The sequence below is a fragment of the Salmo trutta genome, chromosome 31 (genome assembly GCF_901001165.1).
Source record: "Salmo trutta chromosome 31, fSalTru1.1, whole genome shotgun sequence".
NCBI lineage: Eukaryota > Metazoa > Chordata > Actinopteri > Salmoniformes > Salmonidae > Salmo > Salmo trutta.
This window is the reverse complement of record NC_042987.1, coordinates 22,206,555-22,224,827: the sequence shown is the minus strand read 5'-3', so window position 1 is coordinate 22,224,827 and position 18,273 is coordinate 22,206,555. Positions and strand designations below refer to the sequence as shown.

General features: G+C 43.1%; 1 protein-coding gene across 1 annotated transcript in view; it reads left to right on the top strand.

Moving 5' to 3' along the window:
• Positions 1-18,273, top strand: part of LOC115169761 (beta-1,4-galactosyltransferase 2) — a 145,670-nt gene that overhangs the window by 107,967 nt on the left and 19,430 nt on the right. Inside the window, exon 4 of the mRNA XM_029725686.1 lies at positions 11,088-11,275. Coding sequence (XP_029581546.1) covers positions 11,088-11,275 — 188 coding nt within the window. The remainder of the gene's footprint in view (positions 1-11,087; positions 11,276-18,273) is intronic.

The window sequence follows — 18,273 nt, the reverse complement described above, 5'->3', positions numbered from 1 at the left end:
TCATGATACTTTAGTCAATGTATCATGTTGTTGTTGGTAATCAAATGGTATATGTGATGACAATAATGTTACATCTACAGTATACTTTAATTTGTTCCCAAAAGGGATGTTAGCTGGTTTCTCTTATGAGGGTGAAGCCTTTTCATGTTCAATTGACTTTAATATCTCTCTTGTAGCCTATACCAATAATACATCAGGAAAAAAATGTGGGTCCTTTGTAGAATGTTGGTATGGTATTTCCAAATGTTTTGTGGCATGCTCGCATGTGGAGAGTTGCCCTAAAAGTAAATGGGAGAATAACCGATCTTTGCATGCTATTCATGCTTGATGCATCCGGACACATATGACAACATCGGAATCAAATTAGCAGGGCTTGTTGCGCATGCTTAAACAGTCTAAGCCTATTTATGAACTTAGGTTGCGTCCCAACTTAAGTTTAATAATATGCCCTTTAATACCTTTATAGGCCCTGGTCAAAAGTAGTGCATGATATAAGGAATAGGGTGATAGAGTGCCATTTGGGGCACAACCTTATTCTCTTAGCAGCAACTCAAAAGAACAGAGGAATAACTCACAGTGACGGGGATTGGAGGATCCTCAGTCAGTATTATTAGGAGGCAGCTGGTGCCCCATTGCTCCTAATACAAATATATTTTGAAGCCATCAACACTAAGCTTGACTCAGCCGAGCATCAGACTCTACCACAGGCATCTTGTTCTGGCTCGGTTAACATGGAACATCCTCCTAATAATGCAACAAGTTAGAACGTCTTGGATTGGCCTGCCAACCTGTTGGGAGTGGTCCAGTACATTATCTCTTTCCACCGCCGTGATCATTTGGCTCATCTGACTCCTGTGACTCCTGGCTTTGCAATGTGGCAGTTTCCACCTGTTCCCCATGGCCTGAGTGCTGCTGGTCTCAGTGTAATTTTGGGACATGTAGGCAGAGGACATTTGAGAACCACACAGGGATTGAAAGACAGTCCTGTCACTCCCTGGATGACTAGAGATGTGTGCGGATCTGATCTGAGAGACACATGCCATCAAAACTATCTTAAGGATCCTGGGACTTAACACCTCCCTCTGAAACTGGATCCTGGACTTCCTGATGGGCCGCCCCCAGGTGGTAAGGGTAGGGAACAACACATTTGCCACACTGATTCTCAACACGGGGGCCCCTCAGGGGTGCGTGCTCAGTCCCCTCCTGTACTCCCTGTTCACTCATGACTGTATGGCCAGGCACGACTCCAACACCATCATCAAGTTTGCCGATGACACAACAGTGGTAGGCCTGATCACCGACAACGATGAGACAGCCTATAGGGAGGAGGTCAGAGACCTGGTCGGGTGGTGCCAGGACAACAACCTCTCCCTCAACGTGATCAACACAAAGGAGATTATTGTGGACAACAGAAAAAGTAGGACCGAGCACGCCCCCATTCTCATCGACAGAGCTGTAGTGGAACAGGTTGAGAGCTTCAAGTTCCTTGGTGTCCACATCACCAACAAACTATTATGGTCCAAACACAGTCGTGAAGAGGGCACGACAACGCCTATTCCCCCTCAGGAGACTGAAAAGATTTTGCATGGGTCCTCAGATCCTCAAAAGGTTCTACAGCTGCACCATCGAGAGCATCCTGGCTGGTTGCATCACTGCCTGGTATGGCAACTGCTCGGCCTCCGACCGCAAGGCACTACAGAGGGTAGTGCGTACGGCCCAAGCTTCCAACCATCCAGGACCTCTATATCAGGCGGTGTCAGAGGAAGGCCCTAAAAATGATCAAAGACTCCAGCCACCCAAGTCACCGCACGGCAAGCGGTACCGGAGCGCCAAGTCGAGGTCCAAAAGGCTTCTTAACAGCTTCTACCCCCAAGCCATAAGACTCCTGAACAGCTAATCAAAGGGCTACCCAGACCCCTCTTTTATGCAGCTGCTACTCTCTGTTTATAATCTATGCATAGTCACTTTCTACTTACTGTGCCTTGCAAAAGTATTCATCCCCCTTGGCGCTTTTCCTATTTTGTTGTGTTACAACCTGTAATTTCAATGGATTTTTATTTGGATTTCATGTAATGGACATACACAAAATAGTCAAAATTGGTGAAGTGAAATAAAAAAAATAACTTGTCAAAAAATTCAAAGAAATAAAAAACGGAAAAGAGGTACGTGCATATGTATTCACCCCCTTTGCTATGAAGCCACTAAATAAGATCTGGTGCAACCAATTACCTTCATAAGTCACATAATTAGTTAGATTGCACACATGTGGACTTTATTTAAGTGTCACATGATCTCAGTATAGATACACCTGTTCCGAAAGGCCCCAGAGTCTGCAACACCACTAAGCAAGGGGCACCACCAAGCAAGCGGCACCATGAAGACCAAGGAGATCTCCAAACAGGTCAGGGACAAAGTTATGGAGAAGTACAGATCAGGGTTGGGTTATAAAAAAATATCAGAAACTTTGAACATCTCACGGAGCACCATTAAATCCATTATTAAAAAATGAAAAGAATATGGCATCACAACAAACCTGCCAAGGCATGTGGGAGACTCCCCAAACATGTGGAAGAAGGTACTCTGGTCAAATGAGACTAAAACTGAGCTTTTTGGCCATCAAGGACAGCGCTATGTCTTGCGCAAACCCAACACCTCTCATCACCCCGAGAATACCATCCCCCAGCATCATGCTGTGGGGATGTTTTTCATCGGCAGGGACTGGAAAACTGGTCAGATTTGAAGGAATGATGGATGGCGCTAAATACAGGGAAATTCTTGAGGGAAACCTGTTTCAGTCTTCTAGAGATTTGAGACTCTGACGGAGATTCACCTTCCAGCAGGACAGTGATCCTAAGCATACTGCTAAAGCAACACTCAAGCGATTTAAGGGGAAACATTTAAATGTCTTGGAATGGCCTAGTCAAAGCCCAAACCTCACTCCAATTGAGAATCTGTGGTATGGTTATGCACGCTCAACTTTTCTGTTTTTTTTGTGTTATTTCTTGTCTGCTTCACAATAAAAAATATTTCAAAGTGGTAGGCATGTTGTGTAAATCAAATGATACAAACCCCCCAAAAATAATTTTAAATTCCAGGATGTAAGGCAACAAAATAGGAAAAATGAATACTTACGCAAGCCACTGTACATGAACATATTATCTCAATTACCTCAACTAACCGGTGTCCCCGCACATTTACTTTGTACCGGTAACCCCTTTATATAGCCTCGCTTGTTATTTTACTGGTGCTGTTTAATTATTTGTTACTTTTGTTTTCTATTTTTTACTTAACACTTATTTACATTTTTTCAAAAATTCTTAAAGCATTGTTGGTTAAGGGCTTGAAGTAAGCATTTCACTGTAAGGTCTACATCTGTTGTATTTGGCGCATGTGACAAATAAGATTTTATTTTATTTTCCTGATATCGTTAGAAAGGGCTTGTAAGTAAGCGTTTTACGGTAAAGTCTACACCTGTTGTATTTGGTGCATGTGTGTCACGTATACTCCCTCTCTGGCCTCTAGGTCATCAGGCTGCTGATTATCCCGCACACCTGTCACCATCGTCAAGCGCACCTGCGCCTCATGACACTCACCTGGACTCCATCATCTCCTTGATTATCTCCCCTTGGTGCTTTCCTCAGGTGTTATTGACGCTGTTTCATGTCGGTGCGTTGTTTGTGTTTCGTGTTTATTGGTTTGTTTGTTTATTTATTAATACACTCACTCCCTGTACTTGCTACCCTGCACTCGTTACAATGTGACAAATAAAATGTCATTTGGTATGACCTACTATGAGTATACCAAACATTACAGACACCTTCCTAATATTGAGTTGCACCCCTTTTGCCCTCAGAGCAGCCTAAATTCATCAGGGCATGGACTCTACAAGGTGTCAAAAGCGTTCCACAGGGATGCTGGCCCATGTTGACTACAATGCTTCCCACTGTTGTGTCAAGTTAGCTGGATGTCATTTGGGTGGTGGACCATTCTTGTTACACACGGGAAACTGTTGAGCTTGAAAAGCCCAGCAGCGTTGCAGTTATTGACACAAACTGGTGCGCCTGGCACCTACTACCATACCCCGTTCAAAGGCACTTAAATCTTTTGTCTTGCCTATTCACCCTCTGAATGGCACACATACAAAATCCATGTCTCAATTGTCTCCATGCTTAAAAATCCTTCTTTAACCGGTCTCCTCCCCTTCATCTACACTGATTGAAGTGGATTTAACAAGTGACATCAGTAAGGGATCATAGCTTTTACCTGGATCCATCTGGTCATGGAAAGAGCAGGTGTTTCTGATTTTTTTGTATACTTGATGTATGTTGTCATGTCACACAATTCTTCAGTGTACAGTCCTGCACAGTACACAGCCACAGTCTCTTTAATGCATGTTTTATGTTTTGTACGATGAACTGCGAGGTTTGAATGCTACGGTATGTCAAGCCATTTGATATTGACTCTCATGTTAGAATGCCCCAGATACTACTTGTAGTACTAGTTTCTCTACTGTACACTGAGTGTACAAAACATTAGGAACACCTGTTCTTTCCATGACATAGACTGACCAGGTGAAAGCTATGATCCCTTATTGATGTCACTTCATCACTTCAATCCGTGTAGATGAAGGGGAGGAGATGGGTTAAATAAGGATTTTAAGCCTTGAGAAAATTGAGACATGTATTGTGCATATACAGGGGGTACCGGTACCGAGTCAATGTGTGGGGGTACATGTTAGTTGAGGTAATATGTACATAGGTGTAAAGTGACTATGCATAGATGATAAACAGCCAGTAGCAGCATCATATAAAAAAGGGGGTCAATGCAAATAGTACGGGTAGCCATTTGATTACCTGTTTAGCAGTCTTATGGCTTAGACTTGGCGCTCCGGTATCATCTGAAAACAGAATTTTATCTAATGCTTCACCTTATTATGCCAGTTGTTTCCTTACACACACACATGCACCCCCCCCCCCCCCCCCCCCCCAATCACACACATGAACAGACACCTCAAGAGGCTACTGAGGGGAGGACGACTCATAATAATGACTGGAATGGAGTTAACGGAATGGAATCAAACACATGCATTCAATACCACTCCAATTATTCCTTTCCAGTCATTACTATGAGCCTTTCTCCCCAATTAAGGTGCCACCGGCCTGTGCTGCACATACACACACACACACACACACACACACACACACACACACACACACTCACAGACACACAGACAGTCAGCAGGTGACAGCCCTCAGTCTAGTTTAGTTCTCACTGGTGGCCTCCCTCACCCTGTGTTGATAGCAGCAGTGGGTGATAGGGTCAGTCTGCTAGGGACTGATAAACTCGACACACGGCAGTCCGTCCGACAACGCTGAATACAATCACTCAGGATGAGCCAGGCAGTGCTGGGTCTAAGCGTTGCTCCTAATCTGTCTCCATAGCAACTGCCCAGGTACATCTGAGTGTGACTGCGGTCGGTCAGCCAGCTGGGGGAGACTGGATGGCGTCGGCGTGGCAACACAGTGGCGCTATAGAGGGAGAGCCCTGATGAGTTATCCTGTTGATTATCAGATAAAGATAATGGGGTTAATTGCCTCTCACAGGCCATTTACAGGGAGATTGGCAGAACTGTGATAGCTGCCAGAGAGACGAGACGCCAGGGCTATGAGGAGCAGGCAGGGCAATACTATAAAATATTATGGAAAGTTCAAATCAAATGTTATTTGTCACATACACATGGTTAGCAGATGTTAATGTGAGTGTAGCGAAATGCTTGTGCTTCTTGTTCCGACCATGCAGTAATATCTAACAAGTAATCTAACCTAACAATTTCACAACAACTACCTTATACACACAAGTGTAAAGGAATGAATAAGAATATGTACATAACAATATATGAATGAGTGATGGCCGAACGGCATAGGCAAGATGTAGTAGATGGTATAAAGTACAGTATATACATATGAGATGAGTAATGTAGGGTATGTAAACATTAAATAAAGCGGCATTGTTTAAAGTGGCTAGTGATACATTTATTACATCCATTTTGTCATTATTAAAGTGGCTAGCGATGAGTCAGTATGTTGGCAGCAGCCACTCAATGTTAGTGATGGCTGTTTAACAGTCTGATGGCCTTGAGATAGAAGCTGTTTTTCAGTCTCTCGGTCCCTGCTTTGATGCACCTGTACTGACCTCGCCTTCTGGATGATAGCGGGGTGAACAGGCAGTGGCTCGGGTGGTTGTTGTCCTTGATGATCCTTTTGGCCTTCCTGTGACATCGAGTGGTGTAGGTGTCCTGGAGGACAGGTAGTTTGCCCCCGGTGATGCGTTGTGCAGACCTCACTACCCTCTGGAGAGCCGTATGGTTGTGGGTGGAGCAGTTGCCGTACCAGGCGGTGATACAGCCCGACAGGATGCTCTCGATTGTGCATCTGTAAAAGTTTGTGTTTTTGGTGACAAGCCAAAGTTCTTCAGCCTCCTGAGGTTGAAGTGGCGCTGCTGAGCCTTCTTCACCACACTGTCTGTGTGGGTGGACCATTTCAGTTTGTCCGTGATGTGTACGCAGAGGAACTTAAAACTTTCCACATTCTCCACTACTGTCCCGTCGATGTGGATAGGGGGCTGCTCCCTCTGCTGTTTCCTGAAGTCCACGATCATCTCCTTTGTTTTGTTGACATTGAGTGTGAGGTTATTTTCCTGACACCACACTCCAAGGGCCGTCACCTCCTCCCTGTAGGCCATCTCGTCGTTGTTGGTAATCAAGCCTACCACTGTAGTGTAGTCTGCAAACTTGATGATTGAGTTGGAGGCGTGCATGGCCACACAGTCATGGGTGAACAGGGAGTACAGGAGAGGGCTGAGAACGCACCCTTGTGGGGCCCCAGTGTTGAGGATCAGTGGGGTGGAGATGTTGTTTCCTACCCTCACCACCTGGGGGTGGCTCGTCAGGAAGTCCAGGACCCAGTCGCACAGGGCGGGGTCGAGACCCAGGGTCTCGAGCTTAATGACGAGTTTGGAGGGTACTATGGTGTTAAATGCTGAGCTGTAGTCGATGAACAGCATTCTTACATAGGTATTCCTCTTGTCCAGATGGGTTAGGGCAGTGTGCAGTGTGATTGCGATTGCGTCGTCTGTGGACCTATTGGGACAGTAAGCAAATTGGAGTGGGTCTAGGGTGTCAGGTAGGGTGGAGGTGATATGGTCCTTGACTAGTCTGTCAAAGCACTTCATGATGACGGAAGTGGTTATGGAATCCTTTCACGTCATCCTTGGAAGGATACTGTCTTGTTGTAGATTAGCAACACAACATAGAGCAGACATATCTGTTGGTGAAGTTTAACCTCTTACATCTAGGCGTTCCGCTAGCGCGTTCCGCTAGCAAACCCCTAGCCAACAGCCAATGGGATCGCATGGCGCGAAATACAAAAACCTAAAAAATCCAATAATTTCAAGACTATTTTACACCATTTGAAAGATAAACCTCTCCTGAATCTAACCACGTTGTCTGATTTCAAAACGGCTTTACAGCGAAAGCAAAACATTAGATTATGTTAGGAGAGTACATAGACCAAAATAACCACACAGCCATTTTCCAAGCAAGCATATATGTCAATAAAACCCAAAACACAGCTAAATGAAGCACTAACCTTTGATGATCTTCATCAGATGACACTCCTAGGACATTATGTTATACAATACATGTATGTTTTGTTCAATCAAGTTCATATTTATATCCAAAAACAGCTTTTTACATTGGCGCGTGATGTTCAGAAAATGTATTCCCACCAAAAACCTCCGGTGAATTTACAAAAATACTCATCATAAACGTTGACAAAATACATAACAATTATTTTAAGAATTATAGATACGGAACTCCTTTATGCAATCGCTGTATCAGATTTTAAAATAGCTTTTCGGCTAAAGCACATTTTGCAATATTCTGAGTACATAGCTCGCCATCACGGTGAGCTATTCAGACACCCGCCAACTTTGGGGTCACCTAAACTCAGAATTAGTATTAGAAATATTGTATTACCTTTGCTGATCTTCGTCAGAATGCACTCCCAGGACTGCTACTTCCACAAGAAATGTTGTTTTTGTTTGAAATAATCCATAGTTATGTCTAAATACCTCCGTTTTGTTCGTGCGTTCAGGTCACTATCCAAAGGGTAACGCGCGAGCGCAATTCGAGACACAAAAAGTCAAAATGTTCCATTACCGTACTTAGAAGCATGTCAAACGCTGTTTAAAATACATTTTTATGGTATTTTTTACGTAAAATTGCGATAATATTCCAACCGGACAATAGTGTATTCATTCAAGGAGGAAAAGAAAAAACAGCGTGCTCGCGGGAACGCGCATATCCAATCTCTTTGTCCTCAGGCAGACCACTCAGTAACTGAGCTCCTATACTCATCCCAGAGACAGGAGAAGGCTCACTCCACTTTCTGAAGGCTTTAGACAGCCAATGGAAGCCTTAGAAAGTGCAACGTAACAGCACAGATAGTGTAGTTTCAAAAGGGACTAGAAAGAACTACATTTCTCAGATCCTATACTTCCTGGTTGAATTTTTCTCCGGTTTTTGCCTGCCATATGAGTTCTGTTATACTCACAGACACCATTCAAACAGTTTTAGAGACTTCAGAGTGTTTTCTATCCAAATCTACTAATAATATGCATATTCTCATTTCTGGGCAAGAGTAGTAACCAGTTTAAATCGGGTACGTCTTTTCATCCGGCCGTGAAAATACTGCCCCCTATCCATATCAGGTTAAACACAATAATTTGCCTAACATCAAAATCTTTTCCATCCTGAAGCTGAGAGGCATGGAGGATGAATATTTCAAGAATAACCCAGAATAATGTCTGCCAATTTCTGTTGTGCTGATGGATGAGACCGCTTAATTAGCAGGTCCCATTCAACTTCTCAAACCATCTGTTTGAAACCCATGTCTCCTTATCCTATCATCCTAACAACAGCTCTCTTATTCTGTGGTGGCGTAATGGTGGGTGTGTAGTTGTCATATTATGGATGTGAACTTTCTTCTCAGCCGTGTGATTACACAAGATGTACAGCTCCATTTGCTAGCGATGCCTGATGGTTCAGGGGGAACACATCTTATTAAAGCAATAAAAATGACTCCAATAATGTTTAATGAGCTCACCAACTGGAGAGAAAAAAGGCAATTTGTTTTTTTTATAGATATATTACCTTATCTGTCTTCGTCGGTCTGATAAAGCCACATATTGAAGTCTCTAATGTTCTCTTCTTTGTGCCTTTGAAAATATTCAAATTAACATAAGTATTGATTGGAACCAGAGGCTGCAGAAGATAGTCAATGCATCATCTCCCCGGCAGGAAGTGGAATGAGAAACTTTTTGAAACAGATTGTATTAGTCTCCTACTTTTTAATGATGTACAGTATGTTTTTCGGATAAAGAAGAAAAGCTACAGCTAATAAAATTTGTAAAAAGATTTGCATAAAGCCATGTTGTGCTCCCCTCCGTATTTATTTGGACAGTCAAGCTACATTTTTTAAATGTGTCTATACTCATTTGCATTTTGGCAAATGTTTTAAATGAGGCGGCCGTACATAATGTCACTTTTTTGGGGGGGGGGTATTTTCATACGCATCTGATTTACCGTTTAGAAATAAAAGCACTTTGTATCTAGTTCCTCCATTTGAAGTGTCAAATAGTCATAAGTATTTGGATAAATTCACTTATATTGTACTAAAGTAGTCGGAAGTTTAGAATTTGGTCCCATACAATAGAGTGCTTGCAAGACCTCAAGGAAGAGAGACATGAATGACCAGAGTGCGGGCCCCTGGAGCCTTATATTAAAGATTGTCTTTTATATTGACAATATAGTCAAGTGAACACTTGCTCTAACAATGGAAATACATGTCCTCAAAGATGAAGGCAGACGGGAAGAGGCGAGATCAGGTGGGACCATTCTAGCCAATGAGAGGGCAGACATATGTGTGAACAACAGGCCATAGAGATAGATAGAGGACTCCTCTTTGTATCTGTGCCATTATAGTGCCATTGAGACTATCTCGATTTTAAAGTAGACAATTGTATTCTTCTTCATTGGCTGATTGCTCCCAACTCATAGGAATCCCCACCCAGTTGACCACTTTAAAATGGTGGAAGACCTCAATGGCAATGTCCATGCTAAAACGTGTTATATACATGATGAGTCCTATTATCTTAATGAAAACAGGCACATCTCTGATGTAATAAAAAAAATTAAAAAATTGCCGAAATGCTACATGCGTCCACTTATATCAGTGTATTCGTTAACAACCTAAGCATTATGAAACTTCTATTCAATCAAATAAACCTCATGTAGCAAATTACCAATAAAAAATGTTGACCAAATTCGACACACTCATTGACCTTCATACAAAAAAACATTTTCATGGACTGTTTTTGGCGGAGTAAAACCTCTCGCTTAGCCTCTTCCTCTCTGCTTATATTGAGCAGGGTCCCCCCTCCTTTGCCACAAGATTTGTCTGTCTACGACAGACGCTGTTTGCTTATCCAGCTAATTCCCATTGTGAGACACCTCACTCTATTATCAGAGAACAGGGGTTACGCAAGTAACCTTAACATTTTACCTGTGGATTATTTGGTTGAATCTCAGGTATTACAGGATTACAAGGAATTACGTGTTGAAATACGTTATGAGTTCAAATGTTAAAACTGATACGTTACTTTACCTGAGGCACTGTGATTGGTTCTGTTATCAAAATAAGGGAAGCAAGTTGTGATGCAGTATTTTTTACATAGCATAGTTTAATCTTAGTTGTCGGATATCTGATGTGGGCCATTCTTCCTGTGGGGTTCTTTACAACATGTTTCTTTGTGTGCATAAACACAGCATATTGACAATGATCTGAGAGTTACATCAACACAAGCTTGCTATTTAGGCTTGCAAATACCACCTACAGAACCCGATATGTTAAGTCTATCAAATATGACATTTTTGCTTGAACTATGGCAAATGTAACTTAATCCCTCTACAGTAGATCTCAGTATGTCCATCAGTTTCTGACCAGTATTTTTTCTATGTTATCTTGCAGCTTGGTGAGGACACCTTCAACAGAGCCAAGCTCCTGAACGTGGGCTACACTGAGGCCCTGAAGGATGCAGAGTACGACTGCTTCATCTTCAGCGATGTGGACCTCATCCCTATGGACGACCGTAACCTCTACCACTGTTACGACCAGCCACGACACTTTGCCATCGCTATGGACAAGTTTGGCTTCAGGTAAGTCAACTGTATTATGTACTGTCACTCACACGTATATTTACTCTGAATGAAATCTGTTGTTTGTTTTTCAAGCTTATATTCTCCAAACTCCTAGCATCTTATGTTTACTGATTTGGTAATGTGGATGCTTTTAAATGGATAGTTCTTATATAAAAGTTTGAAGATATTGTTTTGGGACTGCACACATGATTTTTACAGGATGATGGAACCTGTTTTGCTGAATATATTGGCAAAATTCACCAAAAGTAAAAGCAAAAGTACTGTCTCCAGTTCTTTTGACTGAGTTTGAAATGAACTTTCCCTTTGCCTTTTGTTGGATTCCAGACAACTTGCCTATTGCACTGTGATGTTAAATTTTTTGTCTTTGTGTATGGGCCAAAGGGCAACCCAATCCTATCACTTTCTAATCAAATCAAATTGTATTTGTCACATGCGCCGAATACAACAGGCCTTACAGTGAAATGCTTACTTACAAGCCCTTAACCAACAATGCAGTTTTAAGTAAATACCTAAAAAAAAGTAAGAGATAAAAATAACAAATAATTAAAGAGCAGCAGTAAAATAACAATAGCAGAGCTATATACAGGGGGTATATGTACAGAGTCAATGTGCGGGGACACAAGTGTCTAATGCTTATACTTCCTATCAAAAGACGTGCAGGACAGAGCATACTTTTGTTATTGCCAGGAGTCGGGACATATTGTATGGTGGTATCCTTTTAGGAATGACTTTACCTGCACTTGATAACGGAAGCATTTCATGTCGGGTTGAATACCAGCAACTCTCTCCACTGAACATTTCCTGTCCCTACACTGAAACCCACTGCTTCACTCTGATGTCAGTGTACGTTAAATTGAAAACTTAAAGTTAGCCTTTTCCCACATTTAACTGGGGCCTATCTAGGGATGTGGCGGTCATGAAATTTTGTCAGCCATTGTTATGCAAAAAAAGACTGCTGGTCTCACAGGAACTGATCATTAATTAACATAACCATGTTGAGCATCTCCAGCCCTCCAAGCATACAAGCCACTGATGCGCCTTTGGAGCATCTACATTTAAAAAAGTCAAAGAATATATATTTAATATACACCATCACAATACATCCATTATTTATTTTAGGGAGGTTTAAAGAAACATTATGATATGAAGAAAATGTATTACAGAAGAACAGAATATGAGTTGGCATACTGTATGCTATGTGCCATGCCATAGGTTGTAGGCTTGTTCTTTTAGCTGTCAAGATATGTTATCAGTCCGGTGTGATTATTTTATATTGTATTATTTTTTATACTAAGAAGAATATAATTGAACTTAGCTGAATAAAATAGAAAGGATATTTTTCACATTACGGAGCAAATGCACATATGAATGTTGGGCGTAAAAGGGATCATTTGAAACAGGTCCTGTACACTAGTTTTCGAGTTATTTGGTGTTAGTGTGCATGATACAAACACTAGAAAGACTTAGAAATCAAAATGTATACAGTATGGGCTGCATGATGCAACTATAGGCTAATATACATATTTTTTTTTAAGAATGGCGCTGGAGGGTATGGCTGCTGTTTTACGGGCTCCTAACAAATTGTGCTATTTTGTGTGTTTTTTCGCATTGTTTGTAACTTATTTTGTGCATAATGTTGATGCTACCATCTCTTATGACCGAAAAGAGATTCTGGATATCAGAACAGCCATTATTCACCTTGAACTGGACAAAGCTATTGCTTTAATGAGTCTGAAGCAAAGGATATAATGTTTCTCCCAGACAAGGCCCAAATCCCCATCATTCACATGAAAAAACGAAGGAAATACAGGGGGTGGAGATCAGGGTGCCTTGTGAGAATTTGCCTGCGAGTGTGTAACCCGCCTCTACCATCTGTTCTATTAGCCAATGTGCAATCACTGGAGAATAAACAGGCTGAGCTCCGTTCGAGACTATCCTACCAACGGGACATTAAAAACTGTGAAATTATATTTCACCGAGTCGTGGCTGAGCAACACGGAAAATAAATGGTTGGCTGAGTTTTCTGTGCATCGGCAGGACAGTACAGCTACGTCCGGTAAGACGACGGGTGGGGTTGTGTGTCTTTTTGTCAATAACAGCTGGTACGCAATGTCTAATATTAAGGTAGTCTCGAGGTATTGCTCGCCTGAGGTAGAGTAACTCATGATAAGCTGTAGACCACACTATCTACCAAGAGAGTTTTCATCCTTATTTTTCGTAGCCGTCTATTTACCACCACAAACCGATGCTGGCACTAAGACCGCATTCAACGAGCTGTATAAGGCCATAAGCAAACAAGAAAATGCTCATCCAGAAGCGGCGCTCCTAGTGGCCGGGGACTTTAATGCAGACAAACTTAAATCCATTTTATCCTTTATTTAACTAGGCAAGTCAGTTAAGAACAAACTATTATTATTTACAATGACAGCTTACCAAAAGGCAAAAGGCCTCCTGCGGGGATGGGGGCTGGGATTTAAAAAAATATATATACTGCTCAAAAAAATAAAGGGAACACTTAAACAACACATCCTAGATCTGAATGAAAGAACCCATGGAGGTCTGGATTTGGAGTCACACTCAAAATTAAAGTGGAAAACCACACTACAGGCTGATCCAACTTTGATGTAATGTCCTTAAAACAAGTCAAAATGAGGCTCAGTAGTGTGTGTGGCCTCCACGTGCCTGTATGACCTCCCTACAACGCCTGGGCATGCTCCTGATGAGGTGGCGGATGGTCTCCTGAGGGATCTCCTCCCAGACCTGGACTAAAGCATCCGCCAACTCCTGGACAGCCTGTGGTGGATGGAGCGAGACGTGATGTCCCAGATGTGCTCAATTGGATTCAGGTCTGGGGAACGGGCGGGCCAGTCCATAGCATCAATGCCTTCCTCTTGCAGGAACTGCTGACACACTCCAGCCACATGAGGTCTAGCATTGTCTTGCATTAGGAGGAACCCAGGGCCAACCGCACCAGCATATGGTCTCACAAGGGGTCTGAGGATCTCATCTCGGTAACTAATGGCAGTCAGGCTACCTCTGGCGAGCACATGGAGGGCTGTGCGGCCCCCCAAAGAAATGCCACCCCACACCATGACTGACCCACCGCCAAACCGGTCATGCTGGAGGATGTTGCAGGCAGCAGAACGTTCTCCACGGCGTCTCCAGACTCTGTCACGTCTGTCACATGTGCTCAGTGTGAACCTGCTTTCATCTGTGAAGAGCACAGGGCGCCAGTGGCGAATTTGCCAATCTTGGTGTTCTCTGGCAAATGCCAAACGTCCTGCACGGTGTTGGGCTGAAAGCACAACCCCCACCTGTGGACGTCGGGCCCTCATACCACCCTCATGGAGTCTGTTTCTGACTGTTTGAGCAGACACATGCACATTTGTGGCCTGCTGGAGGTCATTTTGCAGGGCTCTGGCAGTGCTCCTCCTGCTCCTCCTTGCACAAAGGCGGAGGTAGCGGTCCTGCTGCTGGGTTGTTGCCCTCCTACGGCCTCCTCCACGTCTCCTGATGTACTGGCCTGTCTCCTGGTAGCGCCTCCATGCTCTGGACACTACACTGACAGACACAGCAAACCTTCTTGCCACAGCTCGCATTGATGTGCCATCCTGGATGAGCTGCACTACCTGAGCCACTTGTGTGGGTTGTAGACTCCGTCTCATGCTACCACTAGAGTGAAAGCACCGCCAGCATTCAAAAGTGACCAAAACATCAGCCAGGAAGCATAGGAACTGAGAAGTGGTCTGTGGTCCCCACCTGCAGAACCACTCCTTTATTGGGGTGTCTTGCTAATTGCCTATAATTTCCACCTGTTGTCTATTCCATTTGCACAACAGCATGTGAAATTTATTGTCAATCAGTGTTGCTTCCTAAGTGGACAGTTTGATTTCACAGAAGTGTGATTGACTTAGAGTTACATTGTGTTGTTGAAGTGTTCCCTTTATTTTTTTGAGCTGTATATATATATATATATATATATATATAGGACAAAACACACATCACAACAAGAGAGAGAACACAACACTACATAAAGAGAGACCTAAGACAACAACATATCAAGTCTGCAACACATGAAAACACAGCATGGTAGCAACACAACATAACAACAACATGGTAGCAACACATGGCAGCAGCACAACATGGTAGCAGCATAAAACATGGGGTGGCAGCGTAGCCTAGTGGTTAGAGTGTTGGACTAGTAAACGAAAGTTCCCCGAGCTGACAAGGTACAAGTCTGTTGTTCTGCCCCTTATCAAGGCAGTTAATCCACTGTTCCTAGGCCGTCATTGAAAATAAGAATTTGTTCTTAACTGACTTGCCTAGTTAAATAAAGGTAAAAAAAGGTACAAATATTATTGTGCACAGGCAAGAAGGTAGAGACAACAATACATCATGTAAGAGTGTCCATGATTGAGTCTTTGAATGAAGAGATTGAGATAAAACTGTTCAGTTTGAGTGTTTGTTGCAGCTCATTCCAGTCGCTAGCTGCAGCAAACTGAAAAGAGGAGCGACCCAGGGATGTCTGTGCTTTGGGGACAGAATGTGACTGGCAGAACGGGTGGAGGATGAGGGCTGCAGTAGATATCTCAGATGGGGGGAAGTGAGGCCTATAAATAAGCATCAACCAGTGGGTCTTGCAATGGGTATACAGAGAAGACCAGTTTGAAGAGGAGTATAGAGTGCAGTGATGTGTCCTATAAGGAGCATTGGTGGCAAATCTGATGGCCGAATGGTAAAGAACATCTAGCCGCTCAAGAGCACCCTTTCCTGCCGATCTATAAATTACGTCTCCGTAATTTAGCATGGGTAGGATGGTCATCTGAATCAGGGTTAGTTTGGCAGCTGGGGTGAAAGAGGAGCGATTACAATAGAGCAAACCAAGTCTAGATTTAACTTTAGCCTGCAGCTTTGATATGTGCTGAGAGAAGGAAAGTGTACTGTCTAGCCATACTCCCAAGTACGTGTATTAGGTGACTACCTCAAGCTCTAAACCCTCAGAGGTAGTCATCACATCTGTGGGGAGCTGGGCATTCTTCTTACCAAACCACATGACCTTTGTTTTGGAGGTGTTCAGAACAAGGTTAAGGGCAGAGAAAGCTTTTTGGACACTAAGAAAGCTTTGTTGTAGAGCGTTTAACAGAAAATCCGGGGAGGGGCCAGCTGAGTATAAGACATATAAATGAATGAGAGAGCTTCCTACTGCCTGAGCTATGTTGTTGATGTAAATTGAGAAGAGCATGGGGCCTAGGATCGAGCCTTGGGGTAACGCCTTGGTGACAGGCAGTGGCTGAGACAGCAGATGTTCTGACTTTATACACTGCACTCTTTGAGAGAGGTAGTTAGCAAACCAGGCCAAAGACCCCTCAGAGACACCAATACTCATTAGCCGGCCCACAAGAATGGAATGGTCTACCGTATCAAAAGCTTTGGCCAAGTCAATAGAAATAGCAGCACAACATTGCTTAGAATCAAGGGCAATGGTGACATCATTGAGGACCTTTAAGGTTGCATTGACACATCCATAACCTGAGCGGAAACCAGATTGCATAGCCGAGAGAATACTATGGACATCAAGAAAGCCAGACAGTTGAATGTTGACAAGTTTTCCTAACACTTTTGATAAACAGGGCAAAATAGAAATAGGCTTATAACAGTTAGGATCAGCTTGATCTCCCCCTTTAAATAAAGGACGAACTGTGGCTGCCTTCCAAGCAATGGGAACCCAGAAAGGAGAGACCGGTTAAAAAGGTTAGAGATATGATAGGGGCAGCAACCTTTAAGAAGGGTCTAAACCATCTGACCCAGATGGTTTTTTGGGGTCAAGTTTAAGGAGCTCCTTTAGCACCCCGGGCTCAGTGACCACCTGCAGAGAGGAACTTTGTAGCAGGGGGAAAGAGGGATGAGCGTCAGGGCTAGTCGCACTAGAAGGGGTGGGAGATGAGTAAATGTTGGATGCGCAAGGAGGCATGGTTGAGTCAAATAGGAATCCTGACTTAATGAAGTGGTGATTAAAGCGCTCAGCCGTGTGCTTCTTTTCAGTAACAACCACATCATCAACATTAAGGGACATGGGTAGCTGTGGAGGGTTTATTCTCCAGGTCTTTAACCATTTTAACCAGAACTTCTTGGGGTTATAACAATACCACTGAAAATATCAAAAAAGGTCCAAGCGTCGTTGAACTGATTCTATACCATTTTACAGAGGCCATTTTATGAAGGAAGGCTTGCTCATTAAAGTTTTTTACCAAGCATCTATGACAAATCAGGACAGGCCGTTTCACTGAGCTGCCAATTCAAACACAGGCTGTATTACAGTGATCACTAAGGTCATTACAGAAAATACCAGACTGATACCTATCAGGATTATTTGTGAGGATAACATCACGGAGAGTAGCCTTTTCTGAGTGTTTAGAGTCATACCATGTGGGATTGGTAATAATCTGAGAAAGATTTAGGGAGTCCCATTGCTTTAGGACTTAAAGCATGTCCCAGTGGTTTAAGCATGTCCCAGTTTAGATCACCTAGCAGGACAAATTCAGACTTAGTGTAAGGGGCCAGGAGAGAGCTTAGGGCAGGTAGGGTACAGGCCGGTACTGATGAAGGACAATAGCACCCAGCAACAGTCAACAAAGAGCTATTTGAAAGTTTAATGCTTAAAACCAGCAAATCAAAGTGTTTGGGGACAGACTTGGTGGAGACAATCGAGCACTGAAGGTGATCCTTCGTAAAGATAGCCGCTCCCCCACCTTTGGAAGATCTGTCTTGCCAAAAAAGGTTATAACCAGAAAGGTTACCATCAGTATTCAAAACACTCTTCCTTAACCACGTCTTTGTAATGACCAACACATCTGGATTTGAGCTGTGAACCCACACTTTCAATTAATCCATTTGAGGTAATAAGCTTCTAGTGTTAACGTTCAGAAAACCCAGGCTTTTACGAGAGCAGAAATCAGTGAAGTCGATTTGGGGCTAGCAACAGTAGATGGGCAACA